This window comes from Rhinopithecus roxellana, chromosome 6 (genome assembly GCF_007565055.1).
Source record: "Rhinopithecus roxellana isolate Shanxi Qingling chromosome 6, ASM756505v1, whole genome shotgun sequence".
Taxonomy (NCBI): domain Eukaryota; kingdom Metazoa; phylum Chordata; class Mammalia; order Primates; family Cercopithecidae; genus Rhinopithecus; species Rhinopithecus roxellana.
The window spans coordinates 15,619,450-15,636,344 of NC_044554.1; the positions used below are offsets into that span (position 1 = coordinate 15,619,450).

At 37.0% G+C, this 16,895-nt stretch overlaps 1 protein-coding gene across 1 annotated transcript in view; it reads left to right on the plus strand.

The window, feature by feature from the left end:
• Positions 1-16,263, plus strand: part of RELN (reelin) — a 521,571-nt gene extending 505,308 nt beyond the window's left edge. Inside the window, exons 61-64 of the mRNA XM_030933242.1 lie at positions 1,740-1,959; positions 4,181-4,378; positions 5,020-5,118; positions 15,147-16,263. Of these exons, the coding sequence (XP_030789102.1) occupies positions 1,740-1,959; positions 4,181-4,378; positions 5,020-5,118; positions 15,147-15,243 (614 nt within the window). The 3' untranslated portion in view covers positions 15,244-16,263. The remainder of the gene's footprint in view (positions 1-1,739; positions 1,960-4,180; positions 4,379-5,019; positions 5,119-15,146) is intronic.
• Positions 16,264-16,895: the final 632 nt, after the last annotated feature.

Consider the following 16,895-nt stretch of genomic DNA (forward strand, 5'->3'; position numbering starts at 1 on the left):
CAGCCTCCTGAGTAGCTGGGATTACAGGCACATGCCACCATGCCCAACTCATTTTTTTTTTTTTTTTTTTTGTATTTTTAGTAGAGATGGGGTGGTTCATCATGTTGGCCAGGCTGAACTCGAACCCCTGACCTCAGGTGATCTTCCCACTTCAGTCTCCCAAAGTGCTGGAATTACAGGCATGAGCCACTGAGCCCCGCCCATTACTATCTTATATGTGCTAAATATTGTTTTAGATGCTGGAATCCAACGAGTTAAAATATAGACTCTACTCTTAAGAATCATCAAGTATATATTAACCTGTATTTTCTGCTACAAATCATGCTAGGAAAAAAGAAATTAGATAGGCCTCTTATACCAGGGTGAGAGTTCCCTACTGAGACCCACCACTGGTAAACATTCAAGGCCCAGCCAGATGCTGTGGTATTTAAACAACAGTTTTACACAGCAAATACGGACATGAGCACTACATATTTCAGTTAACACTGACTCAAAGAAAATTGGATTTTTTTTCCAACAATATAAGCCAATAATTGCCAAAACAAAACATTTACTTCTGGGAGTCTGTATCTACTTAGTATTTTGCCATTTTTTTTTTTTTTTTTTTTTTTTTTTTTTTTTTTTTTTTACTGTAAGAACATTCAATTATTTATTTATTTATTTATTTATTTATTTATTTATTTATTTATTTATTTATTTTAGTTTTGCTGGATTTTGTTATGTTTCCTTTTTTTCCCCTAAGTTCTGGGATACATGTGCAGAACTTGCAGGTTTGTTACATAGGTATACATGTGCCAGGATGGTTTGCTGCACCCACCAACCCATCATTTACATGAGGTATTTCTCCCAATGCTATCCTTCCCCTTGCCTCCCATCCCCCAACAGGCCCTGGTGTGTGATGTTCCCCTCCCTGTGTCCATGTGTTCTCATTGTTCAACTCCCACCTATGAATGAGAACATGCGGTGTTTGGTTTTCTGTTCTTGTGTTAGTTTGCTGAGAATGATGATTTCCAGCTTCATCCATGTCCCTGCAAAGGACATGATCTCATCCTTTTTTATGGCTGTATAGTATTCCATGGTATATATGTGCCACATTTTCTTTACCCAGTCTAACATTGATGGGCATTTGGGTTGGTTCCAAGTCTTTGCTGTTGTGAATAGTGCTGCAATAAACATACATGTGCATGTATCCTTAGAGTAGAATGACTTATAATCCTTTGGGTGTATACTCGGTAATGGGATTGCTGGGTCAAATGGTATTTCTAGTTCTACATCCTTGAAGAATCACCACACTGTCTTCTACAATGGTTGAACTAATTTACACTCCCACCAACAGTGTAAAATTGTTCCTATTTCTCCACATCCTCTCCAGCATCTGTTGTTTCCTGACTTTTTAATGATCACCATTCTAACTGGCATGAGATGGTACCTCATTGTAGTTTTGATTTGCATTTCTCTAATGACCAGTGATGATGAGCTTTTTTTCATATGTTTGTTGGCCGCATAAATGTCTTCTTTTGAGAAGTATCTCTTCATATTCTTCACCCACTTTTTGATGGGACTGTTTGGCTGTGTTTTTTTGTTTGTTTGTTTTTTGTTTTTGTAAAGTTGTTTAAGTTCCTTGTATTTTGCCATTCTTACAATAACAACGACTTAAACCTGAACTTGAATACTTGTTCTTAATCTTGAATAACTCTGGTTGATCCAGTTAATTTCTGTGACTATTCCTTGTCCTCTAGGTGATGATTGCTCTGTTTTCAGTCACGACCTTCCCAGTTATATTAAAGATAATTTTGAGTCCGCAAGAGTCACCGAGGCAAACTGGGAGACCATTCAAGGTGGAGTCATAGGAAGTGGCTGTGGGCAGCTGGCCCCCTACGCCCATGGAGACTCACTGTACTTTAATGGCTGTCAGATCAGGCAAGCAGCTACCAAGCCTCTGGATCTCACTCGAGCGAGGTACCCAAACATCCATATTGTAGTCCAGACATAGAATTAGTCAGTGAAAACCTATCATTTGAATTTGGGACAAGGAAGCATATATGTTTCACAACTCAGAATTATGCTTCTCTTAAGTTTATTAGAGAATTGCTTTGTATTTCTTCATCCACAGTGGCTGAGCGGTGGTAATGTAGGCATAAGCCCGGAGAAATGGCCAAATATTTTTTAAAAATGGTTAGGGATAAACTACATAGATAATTTAATGTTGAGCACAGGCAAACATATAAATGTGTATGTGAAGTAAATTTGTAGCAATGCAAACATATGCCTATATTTAGCACACGTAAGTACAATAAATAGAAATGGAGGAGGAATGGATGGATGGATAAGATCTTTAAAGATTTATGTGCTATAGTTGCTGAGGGTTAATGCAGAGTAGAGTGGGCAGAGACCTTGCAAATGGACTAGGGAAGTGACTGACAAAGACATAAGGAGGACTGAATTTCCTTCCCTATCTGCCCTTCCCAGCTTTGGCTTCCTTATCCACAGTAAACACAGCTTTTTGTCTATATAATTCAAGAAAAGAGTCCAAGGCTTAAAAAAGGTTGCTAGATATTATTGTAGAGTATTTCTTGAATGCTGAAAAGTGTTCAGTAGCTTTGAGAATATGTGTTTGATTAATGGGAAGATAGTTTACTTAAAACCTTTCACTTTGGAAAATATAATATTAGTGTTGTATTTTCACAGGCAGAAAGGCAGGTTTGGGGGCCCTTAATATGATAAACAATGAAAATAAAATTAATTCCTGTATGGTAACCATGATATGATAAAAGTTGCATCTACCATCTTCCTTTTTTTTTTTTTTTTTTGCCTACCAAAAAGATATACTTAATCTAGAGATAACCTGGTGTTTTCTGTGATACTACCATATATAGCTGCAACTAGGTGCATAGTAAGCAATGGCACACTATGTTTTAAATTAGTTTATGCATTTATACGTTTCTAAATCTAGCTCTTTATTCCACCACCTACTTTAAATTAGGTACTCTGTTAATCATGAGGAATCTTATGAGGATTTATTTCCCATGCCTAAAAGCTCTATCTAGGGCAAGGATGACAATGAAAAGCAAAATGTCATGTTGAACAGAATAGCAGACATGGTTCAGAACCTGCACATCCTAACTCAGTTTTCCCTCAGCTCTGATCTCCAGACAGCCTTTCCCAAAATAGTCATAATAATTTACCCCCATCCAGATGTGTTCAGCTTAGAGTTATGTGTAAAAAGAATGCAGCATAAATATTGTGGTTGTATTCCATGTCCTCAGCTGTCTGTTTGGACCACATTACCTTTCAGAGAATAGAAGATGTTTTCAATGAAATACTCTAACAAGATTTCCAACATCATGAAAAGAGGGCACATCTTTGAAAGTCAAAAATACTTTCTTTGTATAGGAAGTCAGGCTTCTGAGGTCTTCACATGTATAATATAGAAGACAATATGAATAAATTTTGTTACTAACAGTGATGTAGTCATAAGACTGGCTGCTTCACAGATGTGAGGGTGATCTGGCTGCGACATCTGTCACTCCGTTGATCACCAGGGTTGATTCAGCTGATCTGGCTAGCTAGGCAGGTGTCCCCTTCCTCCCTCACCACTCCATGTGCATCCCTCCCAAAGCTGCATGCTGGGTGAAGAGGATGACCATCCCCAATAGAGGAGGACCAGTCTTTGGTCAAGGGTATACAAGTAACTGTGCTCCCTTGCTAGAACCTCCAAACAAGCTCTCAAGACTGGCTGCTTCTGGTTCTACTATATTATGAACTTGGAAATTATGGACTTTAGAAATAAGAAAAGACTAAGGAAGTATAACTCCTTTAATACTTCCTGAATTTAAAGATGATTTCCCAGCCGGGCACAGTGGCTTACACCTGTAATCCCGGCACTTTGGGAGGCCAAGGTGGGTGGACTGCCTGAGGTCAGGAGTTCGAGACCAGCCTGGACAATATGTTGAAACCCCATCTCTACTAAAAATACAAAAATTAGCCAGGTGTGGTGGTGCGCACCTGTTATCTCAGCTACTAGGGAGGCTGAGGCAAGAGATTCACTTGAACCCAGGAGGCAGAGGTTGCAGTGAGTCAAGATCACACCACTGCACTCCAGCCTGAGTGCAGACAAAGTAAGATTCCATCTCAAAAAATAAATAAATAAAAATGAAGATGGTTTCCCTGTGTTTTTCAGCAAAATCATGTTTGTCTTGCAAATTGGGAGCACGTCGCAGACGGACAGCTGCAACAGTGACCTGAGTGGCCCCCACACTGTGGACAAGGCGGTGCTGCTGCAGTACAGTGTCAACAACGGGATCACCTGGCACGTCATCGCCCAGCACCAGCCAAAGGACTTCACACAAGCTCAGAGAGTGTCTTACAATGTCCCCCTGTAAGTGGCTCAAATGGAAAGACATGGTCTCATGCACAATCCCTTTGTGAATCCCTGGGAATCACAATGCCACAAAACTAGGTGGTGGCAGAACCAAGACTAACCCAGATCTCCAAAGTGGTGTTACTATTTTTGATTAGGACAAGAAAGGCACAAATTAAAATAAGGAATAGGGACAAGAGGGAATAGACAATAATAACTAAATGCAAGGGCAGTTTTTGCCTATTTCCCTTGCTTTAACCAGTTTTTCTAGTCTTAGAAAACATTTATTTTCTGCTGGCATGCTAGTTTGAAATTTTACTGAGGTTAAGTAGTCATGTCAGTTTTGCTTTGCATTGTAAGCCCAGCTTCTAGCACAGTGTCTGTCACACAGAAAGCACTCCATGCTTTGACTAAATATCTTCGGATATTAATGGAACAAGTGAAAGGAGGGAGAGAGATGGAAAAGTTTTACAAGTCCTTGAGTAGCCAATAAAATTTGACGCTGCTCAGAATACTATGACTTAAGCAAATCTGAATTCCATGCACAACATTTTGTTGATTTAGATTAGCCTATTATAATATTTGACATCTAGAAGTCAAATACCAAAAAGTTCTGCTTCCTAATGTATAATCTCTTTGTCCCTCTGTCTGTGACCCAGGGAGGCACGGATGAAAGGAGTCTTACTGCGCTGGTGGCAACCACGCCACAACGGAACAGGTCATGATCAGTGGGCTTTGGACCATGTGGAGGTCGTCCTGTGAGTATCTGATACATGGCATACATGTCCATTTCAGGAAGGTCTGAAATTCCTTTGATGTGGCATGCTCCTTAATTCAGTAAGAACCGTTTTTTATGAGAAGCCCCCACAGGAGCACTTTGGCTTATACTCTTTTGCAAATGCAAGCTATAGCTCAAGTCATCGGTGAAATAGCAAAGCCCCGAATGAAAGTACCTTAGAAAACCTCCATAAGCACAACATTGATTTAAGGATTGACAATATTGGTTAAATTGGATAAAACAAAGTCTCCAGGTAAATGGGAAACCATGTCTTAAGGCAGATTTGGGTTGCCTTATAAAATGAAATGACATCCTTGAAGAGGAAGGATCTGTAGTGGGCAGTGTCTGAAGTGTTACTAACTAATGTGCCCAATTACAGACATTCTCCATTTAATGATGTGGGGGTTGCAACTAGAACAAAGAATTTGTGATTTCAGATTCCTCCTGACCAATCCCAGCACCTAACAAGTTAAAGGTGTTTTTCCCTCTTTATATAATAAAGCTGTCACCACTCTACCTGGCTGGGTTGACTGTTCCCTCACAGAGAGATGACTTGCTTTTTCTCTAACGATCTAGTTCCTGTAGAACTGGAATGCTTATGTCTCGACGGGTTCGGACTGATGGCTCCAAGTGGTTGGCAAGGAGAGGCGAATCTTCTCGGTAGATAGGTTCAAATGTTCATTCTGTTTACCAAATCCAAAATGAAATCAGTCCCTTGGCTGATTTCAGTCATTTTGCAAGTAAATTTAAGTGATTAATTGGTAGGAAAACTACCAGATTTGTTTTCGTTCAGTCATAGCCATGAGCTGAATTTTTCAGTCTTGAGCTAGCCCTCGTCTTAGTTTTCACTGAGGCACCTGCTTGCATGGCATCCATATCAACCCCCAAATCCAAGAGCAACCTGGTCCCCACACTAGCCTCCTGTGCGCGCTGCTGCTTTTGGACAACTTGCTGGGCTCTGCCTCCATAAGACAAAGTTGAAGTTTAAAGTAACAGTCCAGACTCATTTGAATCTAAATATGAGGCTGATGTTTTACTTAGATACTGATTTCCTCAGACTACATTATTCCAGCAGAATAAAATAGCCTGGGCCCTGAAATGAATCTATGTACAGTAAGGCCATAGAGAGATGTCTACATAGACCAAAATTCAACCCTAGAACCATTTTGCCCTGGCTATTTGCCTTTCAGGACAGCACTTCTCAATCTGTTTGAACGTCAAAATCACTTGGGAAGCTTTTGAAAACATCAACAAATGTCCCAATGCCCAGGCCCATCCCTTTGGATGAGGCTTTAAATTGATCTGCAGTGGGAACTGGACATCATTCTTGTTTTAAAAGCAGCTCAGGTGATTCTAATCAACTGGTAGAGAATAAAATTAGAGTCAATAACCACTTCTTATCTTTCAAGTGGCTTGCCAATACAATTTGCATTAATGGGGCTCCCTGTGCCTGACAAAGCATTACCAACTCCTATGGAAACTTCAAAACCTGACAGTCCTCAAAAGACAGCAGGATACTAATCCTGCCCTTGAGTAAACACAATAATTTTTAACGTATCACACATTTGAGTAGATATTTTCATCCTGCCCAATCAATCAATTGCACTCATCTATTTTGGATTTCAGAGACATATCATCACTAGTAATTTCCTCACTTGTACTAAGATTAAAAAGCAGGGGCGAGGGGTTCAGAGGTGCCGATATACCAGCCAGTGTAAAAGCAACCCCTTCACATATTGGAAACAGAACTCTATTCCTTGCTCCCTATCAACCTGCTGCCTCAGAGGTTCTCAGAGCACCGGCAGGAAGCCTCAGCACACAGCACCCAAGGAATCTCCCAGGTCACTTGGTGTTGGAATTAATGCTTACAAGCAACTACCAGCATCAAGCTCCGTATTTTAAACACTTTGAAGAATTTGTCATCTACCAGGCTCATATCCTTATAAGTCTGTTCTTATCCTGCATTATTATCTCAAACTCTCAGAGCACTAAAACATTTTGAATGAGACAAGAGCATTGTTACATTTGCATGGTGTTGTATGCTTTGAATTTTATTCCAAGTCTTCTTTCAGGAATAACTTAAAAATTATAACTTTATATATACCATCACATGCTTTTATGTATATATCATTTCAAAAGCAAAAGCAGTCTCTTTAATGACATTTCAAATATTTGTTAAAGGAATTCCTTTATTTTCCTTCTTTTTGAAGAAAAGAAATATCTCACAAAGCTGAGTTCAATAAATGAGTTGTTTCAAAAAATATATAAGATGTTATATTTCCAGAACTATGTTTTTGATGTTTTGCTCTGATCTTATAGTTTAACATTTCTATATCACTCTACCCTTTCAAAGCACTTCTTTTCAAAAGAGCCACAAACAGTTTTAAGGCATTCATTCATTAATATGCAATGAGTAGCTCTACAAAATAATTACTTCAATTCATTCATTCATGTGATGAGCTCAAAATAAACAAGTTCCAGATAATTCAAAAAATTAAATACAATTTTCCAGAGTGTCTTTCAATCACATGAGGCACAAAGAAGCTAGAGCCAAAGTTCATGTCATGATCACAAATATTCCTAATTATAACTTTGCTCCAAAGGATGTATATTTAGAAATAGGTGGAATACTTCCATAAACCCCTACTAACTGAAAGCATTCTCTTAATTAACTGCACTTTTGTATCAGAACACTTGATTATTTGAACTAGCAATGTTAACTCCTCAAGCATGGCGGGGAGAGGAGCAGACTGAGGCTTGTATCTTAAGAGATACAAACCCTACCTAACTGTATGTTACAAACAGGGCTACTGATATGTTTTTGCAACTAATGGTTGGGGCATACATTTCACTTAGGAATTTTTAGAAATGTACTTCTTTTTTTAGGAGAAGGTGGGCTTTAATCTAACTTTATTACCATAGTTTCGCTTTTGTGCATGTGCACCAAGGACACATGCTAAAAACCCCTAGAAAGAAAAATTATGGTCATGCATGGTATCTTATATTGAGTTTAACCTCAGTACTGCCCATATTAACCAAGAAAACACAAGTTTAATGAGAACAAATTTAGCACTTTCGACAATATTTCAGGATTTAAGTGTATCCTAAATGAACAAGATTTATAGTATCTTTTTAATTAAATGGTTTAATTCTAAAATACTACATGTGGAAGGATTTGAGTTTCATAAATATGGACATACAGAATGACAAGCCCCACACCAAAAAAATGAAAACCTTCCTTTTAGCATTTAACAAGCAGTCTCTTAAGCTTGTTTGAGAGTGTAATCTTCCCACTCTCATATTTTCCAATAAAATCTGCACATGAAAAGCATTTCACGATGATTAGCCCCTGCTAATCTGCCATATAATAGATGAACCGAATTGACAGATATTTTTCCAGCCTCACTAGCTTACAAAAAGTCCTCATTCCATAAAGTCTGAATGATGTGGCATAACACGATCATTGACAATCAAGTGTCAGAAAAATAATATCTCTGAATTCATTAGCTAGCATAGAATATTTATTTTTCAGTATATGTTTATGAATACATTGGGCAGATCCCTCACAAGATCCATGCTGGTGAGGTTCTTCTTAGGATAAAAGAGAATTTGTTGTCTTAACCATTTTTGTTGGGGACTCATACTTCTATCCTAAGAATCTCCCTCACCCAACTCGCATTTCATTCACACATCACATTTCCTGCGTACGTGTCTAAGTCACACCTGTCATGTGTATAATAAAGTGGGCCAATTTTTGCATGTGTACCTTGAAAGCAAACTGCTCAGTAAAAAGTTAGCCTTCGTGAATGAATTGACTAAAAAGTGAATTATTACCACATTTACGGAGAACTGCAAACGTTACGTTGCTAACTATAGTCTTAAAAGCATTTATCAGATTTTAAAATGAGTTCCATCGTGACCATCCCCTCATGCTATTCATTATCAAGATACTGTCACATTTTTGGCACAAATGATTTATGGAGATGAGCATATTACATTTGTTGCAAAGCATATTTGTCCTTTATTAAATTTGATTGTGTTATCTGACATAGAAGACTTCTGTATTTTTTAAAGCCCATTCCTTAATATATTCAGGAATTAGTATTTCCTACAATGTAAAATAATTGAAAATCAGATAATAAAATTAGTAGTTATTAAGCTATTAATATTTATAATTTATATGCAACATTTATGCCAAATGTAGTACTACAGCTACATGTATCTTAACATACGGTTATAAGCAAATATTGCATGTTGCATTACATAGAAAAGTATATGTATATATTGGGTATAGAAGAATAAGAAATAACTTCTTTAATTTTTATTTTCAAAAGAGATGAAAAATCCTATATTGCGTCTAAACCTGATCAGACTTTTATGACTAATCACAGTGCTGCATGCATTGAAAGGCATTTTTTAACTTGTGTTATATTTCATTATTTGCTGTCATTGGTTTTCCACTAGAGTAAGGTAAGTCCTCCTTACTAAATCTGGGGAACTGTTTACTAATAAATAGTTTCATCAGTGTCACCAAACTTAACTGAGAAGTTTTGTAAAACACCTTTGCAACTTAAAAAAAAAAAAAAAACTATGAAAACAGTAATAAATGATACTGGTACATACTGGAACATTTGAAACTTATATCCATGTAAATTCAGAGCCAGTCAAATTGAGATAAGTCCCTAATATATGCAATATTGGGCACAACAGCATAGACCAGAGTGCTAGTCAGCATTTTGTCACTGGGCAACAGATTTGACTTAGATTCTCCTCTGTGCTTGACACTGTATTGGGTGCCCTTGAAGTGCTCACAGTTGACACATTTGTTATGAGGGACAGGGGAAAATAGAAATGTGTGCAAAAGATTTAGGGACTCTGATTACATGTAATGTCTTTTGAAAGACCTACTATGTTGAAGATGCATGAGGGTCCCTTGACTTACCAATTCTCCTCTAAGTTAATAACTGAATTGGCAGACGGAGTAGATGTGTTCATAATACTTACGAGTTCTAGATCTTGTCCTTAGGTAAGACTGGCCACTTTTAATATATACTTATATTTGTCCTCTGAGATACTTTAAAACTTAAGAAGGCAAAATGGTTATAATTTGTTGAACATCTATATATAGTGCTAGAAGTTTTCATTTCATCCTTACAGCTCCTGAGGTGCACATTATTTGATATTATTCTCATCCCCATTTAGCGGAGAAAAGAAATATGAAATCTTCAGTATGTGTGAGATACTTGTGCCTGCACTTATTTGTGTGTAGCCTTCCTGAAAATGCATGGCCTTTAAGTCAAATGTGTGGCATCCTCTATGCAGGCAAGTTTCAGTGATAGTTTGAATGGCAGCTTCCCATCTAACACTCACCAATATTTCTAAGATATGTTGAACAGTCCACTGGATTCTTATGTCTGCATTCATATAAATCATTATTCTACCACATGTTTTGATAAATTACTGACAAGTAGAAATGACTATATTTCTATGAGCTCAAGTTAGTATCAATTCTCTATCTCCTCCATTTCCTTTAGAATCTATTAAAAAATCAATTGAATTGTTTTCATAATAATAAATGAGCTAAGATTGTGTGTCTCCTTTGAAGAGTAACAGTTCAAAAGAGCACAGAGTCACTACTTACTCAAAGATCTTGCAATGGCCATATTTCCTATGCAGAAACAAGGAAACATTTTATAATTCTATATGCCATCTAAGTCCCTAAACTCCCTTGGCAATAATGGAAATTTACATTATCATTTCCAAGAAGCCTTTCTTGTTCATTCTCCCTTCTTTCAATGACTTACTTATAATGGGAGGATTTTTAAATGGACCTAGTTCTATCCACAACCAAAGCAAATTGATATGTCAAGTGATGTGCTTTGGCATAGCTGATGTGCTTTGGGATGAACATTACCTCTTTTTATTGAACTGAAAATAAAAATCACTTTCTCTGGTAATTGCAGTGAATAAATAAATCTTTAAAAGTTCATTGCACTTATTATTTCAGTTATAAGGTTATCTATAGCTGTACATCTAAATGTATCAAAAACAAAAAATAGGCTCACAGATATACTGCACACCAAAAAATGAGTAAATATAAGATAAACTTGTTAAAAATTCCCCTAATGCCCATGCTGTTAGACATTTTAGAAGATACAATAACTGTGTAGGAACCATGTCAATTTATTAAGTGGTCTTAGAGGCAGACAGCATTTTAGTATAGCTCGCCATAGTGCCATGATTTTGAAAGTCTCATAAACTGGAAATATCCACTTCATTAGATTCCAACCTAACTGACTCAAAAGATTTTTATATTTCACATACCAAATTACCAGCTAGTTTCCAGGATGCTTTGATAGTGGGGTTTTTTTTTTTTTTTTTTTTTTGAGACGTAGTCTCGCCGTGTTGCCCCAGGCTGGAGTGCAGTGGCACAATCTCAGCTCACTACAACCTCTTCCTCCCAGGTTGAAGCAATTCTCCTGCCTCAGCCTCCCAAGTATGTGGGACTACAGAGGCGTGCCACAACACCCAGCTAATTTTTTTGTATTTTTAGTAGAGATGGGGTTTCACTGTGTTAGCTGGATTGCCTTCATCTCCTGACCTCGTGATCCACCTGCCTCAGCCTCCACCTCCCAAAGTGCTGGGATTACAGGCATGAGTCACCGCACCAGGCCGCCATTTTTAATGTGACTGTATAAACACTAGGCATCTATAGCAAGTCCATTACTATATGTATATCAACATTCTCAGGGATCAAAAGATATGATACTGATGCATAAACTTACTCAAAATTAAAGAGCACCCAGGCCAGGCACAGTGGCCATGCTGGTAATCCCAGCACTTAGGGAGGCCGAGGCAACAGAATCACTTGAGGCCAGGAGTTTGAGACCAGCCTGGCCAACACAGCAAGACCCTATCTCTACCAAAAAAATTAAAAAATATATATTTAAAATCTTAAGAAAAAATGTTATTTAAAAAAGAACATCCAGTGACTCAAATTGTCCCCTAAATTGGTTGTAAGCTTCCACCTTGGAGTAGTTTTTAGGGCACTAAAGATCTGCAACCTGCTACTATTTATTTTCTCACCTACAAAGATAGAGACTTTCAATCAGCTCCATAATAAGTAAATAATTATATGGAGACGTTGCTTTAAAGCTGTTAAGTAAGCACATCAAGTTTTGTTAAAACTAAATGTTATTTTGTTCCCATATATTAAGGTAACTTTCATGTCAATCTAGGTTGCATTGAGATAACAAAATATCTTGAGTGTTCTAAGTTTATCTGTTTTTGATGTAAAATATTTTAACTATTTTAAATTCTCTTTGAGTACCTTATACCTTTAAACGTGTTTTAACAGAATAATTTTCATTGCTTTAACTTTGCAATTATTCCTTATAGTTAAAGAGTAATGATTTACCACAGGAATCCAATCAGTAAGTCACCATAAGTTCAACAAACATGCCTTGACCACACACGCATGGGTCAGGCAGGAGGCTCAGTGATATGGTGCGGCGGTGGGGGGAGTTGGGGGAGTTGGGGAACTGGCCTCCATACCAACAAAAGTTTAGTTGTGGGGAGCCAAGATATGAACACAAACTCCTTCAAAGCAGGATATGAGCACTCTGAGAGTTCAAAGTAGAAAAAAAAAGTTCACTTATGGAGGGAGTAAACAATAAAGAAAATGTAATACTTGAACATGTAGAATCTAGGAAGTGATGTTGACACACGTAGAATCTAGGAAGTGATGTTGACAGCTGGCCAATGAAGCAGGTAGAAAGGACTCAAGGCATTTGAGTAGAGCGGTTTGTATAGGAATGTAGAAAAAGAAAGGGCAGAATAAGATTAAGCATGAAGAGGACTTGAAATGTCTGTTTAAGTTGGCTTAGCTGTTGCTCCATAGATAAGAGGATTCTGCATGGTTTTGGGCAAAGTGAAGCCAGTGTTTGAGGAAAAGTTTACTGAATCTGGTGTGCAAAATCAATTGCATGTATGTGTAGGAAGGTATATATGCACATGTATACAATTATGCATTCAGTTATACTTTCTTAGTATTTCAGGGGTTTCCTTTCAGTGTTTTTTTTTTTTTTTTTTTTTTTTTTCATAAAAGGAAAAAACTTAAGGAGGCTAGTTCAGGGGGCCACTATAATAGCTCAGGAAAAGAACTATAAGGTGACCGAGGATGCTGGTAGTAAGACAGCAAGTGCCAGTCCCAAGATTTTGTGAATAAAGGAGCAACAGGATAATTTTTCTTGACACTTGATTAGTTCAGTACATTAATTCCTTGGGTTTTTTTTTTTTTTTTTTTTTTTTTTTTTTTTGTAACTCAATTTTACACTGGCAGCAGTTAGTACTTATAGCAGCTAATAAATGGATAAATTTGTGTCACTGAACTATGACACTGAAACTAATCAACTTAGTTGACACATGTAATATTGTCACATGGAGGGGATAGGAGGGGGAGGATAGTAAATCTGCCTAAAGACAAAACTTGATTTTTTAAAATATTTTTCTCTACAATGTCTTCAGGATATATTGTTTCCATTTTATTGTTTCTAGCATTTTTATATTATTGAAATCTAGGAGGGGATGTTATTAGTACCTTTTTTATTTTATAAAATATGTATCAATTTGACATCTATCAGTATTTTAGCACCAGTGCTATTGCTTTTTGATTATACATATTTGATGAAATTCAATTTATGTCTTTTCTTTTGAGATGTTTTATTATAAATTTTCTTTTCTATAAAATTATAAAAATATAAATTTTATCAACCTATAAAATTATCTTGTTTTAAAGTTTATATTTTACAAGTGCTACTATAATATACCTAACTATAATATCTATTATACTAGGTAAAACATCATTTTACACCTTACCAGCATATTGATGATTGATAATGCAGATTATACTGCTCAGGACCAAATTACCCTTTCCCTGTCTCTTACCCTAACTCAATTTCATGTCATATCGATCTTTATGTTGGAATCACATCACATGACATTATGTGTATTTTGTGTTTTCATGGAATTAGGGAGAAAAGGCTTTGGGACCATGAGGAAACTCAGTGAATTTGGAAAATACTGATAGGCTCACTCTCATAAACCACATATTGATGCCACATATGTACATACTGTCACTCAGGTCAGAGTGTGAGAATATGATCCTTTCAGTGATGTTATAGCTCACGATCCTTTTTAAAGGACCATGCCAAAACATTAATAGCTATCACTACTAGTATTGTACAGTTTCCTACAGGATCCTGAAATCCATCTTCAGCATTTTTATCAGCTTCACATACAGCATGTATGTATAAATGTGTGTATGTACATATGTGGGGGGATATATACATACATATTTACAATTATACATTTGGTTACACTTTCTTAGTATTTTATGAACTCTTCTCAGTGGAGTGTCTCTTTCCTGAGGCCATGTTTATAAAATATAACCCAGATGCTTATGGTTTGAGGAAGACGAGAATCCAACATTCTGAGAAAAACTGACCTCCTTATTTTGTTCCATGAGACTACATGAACTAGTGTTTCTTTTGTTGTTGTTTTTTAAGCTTTAAATGAGAATGTTTGCTAAAGGAACCAAATTATTTTTCCTCCTTGTTAAAGATATATTTAAATAAGGCAATGGGTATAGTGTACACTTCTCAAATGAAATGTACCCAAGTAAGGATTTTCAGGAAGCATTCAAGAATAAAATAAAATTCAAAACAGTTTCAGTTTGCTATGAATCAAGAGAATTTGGCATATTTTCTGGTTCAGAGCTCACTCATGAAAAGACAGGGATTTCTTCACGGCCAGAGGCAGTGAGCATAGGTCCCAGCCTTCGGTTCCTCTGACCCTGGATGGTCATGTGAGCTTGACCTATTAACCCTGAACATTTTCAAATAAATATCAGAGTAACTTAGGACCTAGAATAGATTGCACGTTCAATGATGGGACTTACATGCTCTTTCTCCTTTCCCTCCCTGCCTCTATCCTGTTTGATTTTAACAGCACTCGCAAACAAAATTACATGATGAATTTTTCACGACAACATGGGCTCAGGCACTTCTACAACAGAAGACGAAGGTCACTTAGGCGATACCCATGAAGAATCAAAAAGTTTATTTTTTTTCTTCCAACATGTGATGTGTTGCTCTCCATTCTTTTACATCTCGCACTGCATCTGATATCAGGAAATATCCGTGAAGGACTTGGTGATTACCTGAAAGCCCTTCTCAAGACCGAGTGTACACCACTTTCCCACACTGTGAACTAATGACAAGTGACTTATTTGCTCATAAGTAAATGTCTTCATGTTGATGTGTCTGTGAAAGTTGTGATCTGTCATAATATCGGTTACAGTGGCAGTATTGACAATAAGAAACACTTTAACAGAAAAATGAAGTTTAAGCACAAAAAAATTAAGAGATTTTATGTTTAAAATGGCATTTAGCACAATATTTAACATTCTTGGTCACAAAGCTATTTAAGTGGACTGTATTTCAGCTATGTCTCATGTTTTATATGATTAAATTATCATTGTTTGTCCTTTATGTATTCTATTCTACAATATAACACATTGAAACTGTATTTACTTGTTATGTTGTAATATTTTGCTGCTGAATTTGGGGCTACTTATATTCTGCAGAAAATTAATTAAAATGCCTATTCAAGAAGATAGTGGTAAAGATATTGTATCTCCTTTAATATACTCCTTAAAAATGTATGTTGGTTTAGCGTTGTTTTGTGGATAAGAAAAATGCTTGACCCTGAAATATTTTCTACTTTAAATTGTGGACGAAGACCCTATCTCCCACAAATAAGTTCCCATTTCCTTGCCTAAAGATTTTTTTAAGTGTTCTGTGGCTGATTTACTAACAGTAACTGCCATTTTGTGTCTGTGATAACAGAGTGATTTGTAAAACAGTGGTTGTTTTTTCATTGTGTTTTCTTCATGGATTGTTTTCTCTGCGGGTCATATTCATGCCTTCTGATGAAGTTGTACCAACACCAGCAACATTATAATGGCCCTGTAGGTCTGAACGCTATTTGTGTAACTGAAAGGTTGCACTCTAGGGAGAACCAAGCTAAAAGCCCATGCTTAAATAAAAATTATGTCCAAAAGCCACTGAAGTTCATTGGTCTTCATTCATTTTTAATTAAATTTTATGTAAGATTTGTAAGCCTGGTCAGTTTGGAAATTATGATGTCAAATATTTGCACCAGTTTTTTGTTTCATCATTGATAATAGCAATTATGAAGCCACACTTTCAATTTAGCCATTTTTCTCTTATTCACCTTTTTCTGCTAATTACTCTGTAATTACACTAAGAAAAGTCAATAGATAGGCCGGGCGCGGTGGCTCAAGCCTGTAATCCCAGCACTTTGGGAGGCCGAGACGGGCGGATCACGAGGTCAGGAGATCGAGACCATCCTGGCTAATATGGTGAAACCCCGTCTCTACTAAAAAAATACAAAAAAACTAGCCGGGCGAGGTGGTGGGTGCCTGTAGTCCCAGCTACTCGGGAGGCTGAGGCAGGAGAATGGCATAAACCCGGGAGGCGGAGCTTGCAGTGAGCTGAGATCCGGCCACTGCACTCCAGCCTGGGTGACAGAGTGAGACTCCGTCTCAAAAAAAAAAAAAAAAAAAAAAAAGAAAAGAAAAGTCAATAGATAATTCCAATAGTGACTTCACTCCTGAGAATTTTGTTACTGCTAACGCTTGTCTGATCATAAGCACTCATGTGTTCATTGAGTAAA